The following is a 4,428-nucleotide window of genomic DNA, read 5'->3' as shown; positions in this document are numbered from 1 at the left end:
GGCTCATTTTTATAGACCAAAGTAAGCTGTGGACTCTGCATAAGCCTGTAAAAATTCAAAACAAACTCACAATGAAATAGGTAAGGTACCTGTAACCTGTAGACTTTTCTTTCTTTCTGAACATCTGTTTGCTACTCGGGCAACCAATCTGTTTGAAAGTAGCAACTTCACAGCATTAAGAGCTGATATCTGAATCACATTTTATGAAGCAGCAATAGCAGAATTTAATGGGAAGCTGTTTCACTTCGTAATACAATTCACATTGTGAGGTATGACTTTTCCATTATGAAACTATAAAAATATATTCCCAGAGTCTGAATCAATAATTTAAACCGATAATGAAAATAGAATCAGGTGTTATCTAGGAAGACCTGTCCCAGTACTGCAAGTTTAGAGTTAAAGGACTGACTGGGGCAACTCAGGAGGGAGTGTGAATTCTTAGAGTTTCTCTTCTCTCCACCTTTCTCTGGAGAGACATCTTCAGGGTCTTTTGCATTTTCCCCTTTATTGTGGTCTGAAGCTCTTTTTAAAGTGAATTTCTTGCTTTTCTTCATTGAGTAAAATTCCCGCATCAAGTCTTCCACCTCCCACTGCTCTTCCTTATGCTTCCTACAGCAGTGCAGCGCTGCAGGGTCTATAGGATGAGCCTCAGTGTTGAAGACGTATCCTCCAGCATTCAAGACACATTCCCCGTATGGTGTAATCACCACATCAAAGACTGATCCATCATTGTGAATGAAGTTCTCTGGGTCGAATAGCAGGTACAAGTATTTTACCGTTTCAGCCAAAAAGAAGGATTCCATGCGATTATCCAGTCTGTGATCTCTCAAGTCTTTGATCTACAAGATAAGAAATACAGTGGGTTACAGTTATATTGAATTTACTAAGATATGAACTTAGGGGGAAAAGTAAAACCAGCTTGCAACTCATTTCAGTTAAACAGCACAGTATGGCATCAATTCGCCCTGTACTTCAAACAGTTGTATGCAAATTCATCAACAAGGTTTCAGATGTTTGGAATTAGCATAGTCTAGCATAAGGAATGGGAAACTAACAATCAGGAGGAACACACTTCCAACCTGGGTAAGGAGGAGAAGAGCGAGTAAGCTTCCCATCATTTCCCCCACTAAGAAAAGTCATAAGGCTTTTACTTACTTCCCAAATCACAAGGCCTAATTCCCAATATTTATAAGGAGTTTTTTTGTAAAACAGAGCTTAATAGTATGTTTGAAATCTTCTATTAAATTATTTTAGAGAAATCACTCACTGCAGTTCTCTCCTGTTTGATCAGAGTTTTCAAAGCATAGTCGGAAAGCAGCATCACACAACTGGGAGGCAGACAGCCTGCATATGAGCCTTCCTGCTGAGCTGGAACACCTAGTACCTACCAAGATACAGGAGGCAGGAGATGCTTTTGATGCTTTCCCATGTTTTGGGCTCTGGTGCAACAGTCAATGACAGAATTGTCCCACTGGTCAGGCTGTGAGGGAAGTTACTACCAGAAACATGACCAGAGGTTACCAGATCAGCTTCACAAGAGAAATACAAGGGGTTTGCTTGAAAAAGTCCTGTTTCAACCAAAGTGATCACTTGACTCAATGGTAAAGCACCATTCATGAGAACACTTCCTAAAAGCTGATTTTTAGCAGCCATTTAGCTGACTTAGCAGTTGATTTAGCACTTACAGTTGCAAATCCACAGTCCACCTTGCTGATTTTCTCTATTGACTCCACTGCGTCTCTTCCCAGTTCTAAGAGCGTGGGATCTCTTGTAGCACGGTACAGATACATTGCACTCTCAATCAGCTCTGCAAAAAAACCCCAAACATTTGCAAGCATAAAGATTACCCAACCATGTACACAGGGAAGAAGAGATATTCCTTGAACTAATCTAACAATATTACTTTAAGATCATCAGGTAAACAGCCTAGCTTGCCTTGTATTTCCTCTGGCTCAAAGCACAGATACTTGCTTTTACCAAGGATGTGCTACAAAGAAATTTACTCTAACCAGATTGTATCAGCTCAGGTAAGAGTGAATAATGCTCCCTTCCCACATTCAGAGAGTGGGAGGGGAACAAGAGAGAAAAGGATTAAAACTCCTTTGTCAAAGGCAGAGATGCTTCTAGAATTCAATCCCCAAAATATAGCTTTTAAACAGTAGCATAAGCCTCTGAAACAGGGGTATCTAAAACACCATGAAAGCAAGCACCACGGAAATACTCTATATAGGCAACATATGCACTGTGCTGTGTTTACTTACTAAAGAAACAGGTCTTTTTGGATGCTATAACACATTGGAAAGTTAATGCTGATGAGCATTTTTTGTAGAAGGGTCCAATGTGCATGTCACCTGAACACTCAGACCAAAAGGAAATTAATTATTCTCATTTTAAAAGTTTTACTGATATAATAATCAGGTGTGAATTTATTGGGTTTTTTGGTGAGAGTTGTAACAAACAAAAAAGACAGATCATTTCATCAGAGTATCACAGACAATATATAATCCCTCTTGCATGTTAAGCTTTACTAGTGCAACTAGAACTAGTTTATTTCAGGAACTCAACAGAACTAGAGCGGTCTATTCATACTCACTTTCATTTCCTAAATTTAAAGGACACAGGCAGTCACATTAACATTTCGCATAACATTAAAACATCCCATGTCAGACAGTCTAACACTTAAACATGCCAAACCCTACATTGTGAACCCAGTTCATTAACAGGCCCCCTTTATATAACAATACTGTGGTTTGCTTCCTTTAAAAGCTAGCCCTGCCTCTGTGAATGGCAGAAATCAAAACGTGTAACTTTAACTATGGAAATCACTGGTAAAATGCACACAGGAACTAAGCCACAGCGTAACTGGGGAGAAACTTTTAGAGGGCAGGTGTTGCTGACATTTGATTTTCCCACCACAGCAAAAGCAAGACTCCATGCTCCTTTTTATTTCATTTCTGCTTACCAGGCCTGAGTGGATATCCTTCTCTCTTGTCTACCGTATAGCCCTGGGGAATGTTGTAGAACTCAGGCAGCCCACCAAACTGCTTCCAGACAGTGTAATAGTTGAGGAAGGTTCGCATAGCATTATCTACATCCCCAATTAGGCTCTGAGAGAGACGAAATAATTAGCAAAGCAACATCTGGGTGAAGAAGAAAAAGCACAGGAATTGATGCATCCACACTCCTATAGTCAAAGCAAGAGATAGTGACAGAAAGGGGTTGTTCAGCAGGTCTGAATGGCATAAGTAATATTTAGGCACGATGCCTTAAAAATGGGTAGAATCATAGAATAGTTTGGGCTGGAAGGGACCTTTCAAGGCCATCTAGTCCAACTCCCTGCCATGAGCAGGGACATCTGCAACTAGAACAGGTTGCTCAGAGCCCCGTCCAACCTGACCTGGAATGATTCCAGGGATGGGGTACTGACCACCTCTCTGGGCAATCTGGGCCAGTACTTCACCACCCTTGTTGTGAAAAATTTCTTCTACATATCTAGTCTAAAAGGATAGGGCTAAGGAGATAGGTGCTGCTTTTCTGTTGGATCACATTCTGCACACCTAAATAATAGGAAGTTTCTTTAATTTTTAGTAAACCAAAGGCTGGGTTTTTTCAGTCAACATTTTTTTTTACTCAATCACAGTATCCAGTCTATTTCAGTGGGGATAACAAAGTCCCAGTAAGTACTGATGGGAAAGCATTCACACAAACAAAACATGTATGAGGTGGTGGAAAAAGAGGTGTGGGTTTTTTGGGGTTTTTTTTTTTTTTTTTCATTTTCCTTATGTTCCCTTCCGGATTATGAGACCACTGTCAGTGGAGTTTGCTACTACAAAACTGCCCTCCCATCATGCTTAAGGGAGACTTTTTTTTTTATAGACCATAGATAAAGGCAACATCTGCTCTTCTACAGGCTCAGACTAGTGTAGATTTCACAAGATATCAAAACAAACTTTTAAACCAGCACAGATGAGGCTTATATTTGTAACTTCAATATTAAAGACCAACCCAAGACAGATGAACAAAATCACCACATGCTACTGGTATGACAGCTCTTACCTGTAAGCCTGGCCAGTAAGCCTCCAGGGACTGAAAAACAGGCATGGACACTGTTCCTTTGTACATCTGAACCCAGAGGTACCAATCATCAAACTTTGTGTAATTTTTGATAGCTTTGTTATATTCTATAAAGAAACATAGACAGGTAGGTAATCCAACAAAAAAAAAATCTTTTTTTAAGAATGAGAGAAGCCCCTTTTTCCTTTGAGCCATGTCAAATGAACGACTTCTCAGGATGCTCACGTCGGTAACTCTTTGTTATCACAGATTGTTCAAAAGTACTACAGCAAGTGCTTCAGGAACAGTCTTGAATGTACCCCATTAGATTCTTCATCTTCTTCCAAAGTCCCACAGTTTTTACAGGTGCAGTCA

At 40.0% G+C, this 4,428-nt stretch overlaps 1 protein-coding gene across 1 annotated transcript in view; it reads right to left on the bottom strand.

Annotated features, from left to right (window-relative positions):
* Positions 1-319: 319 nt before the first annotated feature.
* Positions 320-4,428, bottom strand: part of EDEM2 (ER degradation enhancer, mannosidase alpha-like 2) — a gene marked incomplete at its 5' end in the record, with an annotated part of 7,700 nt that continues 3,591 nt past the window's right edge. The window contains 4 exons of the mRNA XM_010285070.1: positions 320-839; positions 1,686-1,807; positions 2,963-3,107; positions 4,057-4,181. Coding sequence (XP_010283372.1) covers positions 351-839; positions 1,686-1,807; positions 2,963-3,107; positions 4,057-4,181 — 881 coding nt within the window. The remainder of the gene's footprint in view (positions 840-1,685; positions 1,808-2,962; positions 3,108-4,056; positions 4,182-4,428) is intronic.

Source organism: Phaethon lepturus, unplaced genomic scaffold (genome assembly GCF_000687285.1).
Source record: "Phaethon lepturus isolate BGI_N335 unplaced genomic scaffold, ASM68728v1 scaffold33484, whole genome shotgun sequence".
Lineage (NCBI taxonomy): Eukaryota > Metazoa > Chordata > Aves > Phaethontiformes > Phaethontidae > Phaethon > Phaethon lepturus.
This window is presented reverse-complemented; position numbering and strand designations above follow the sequence as displayed.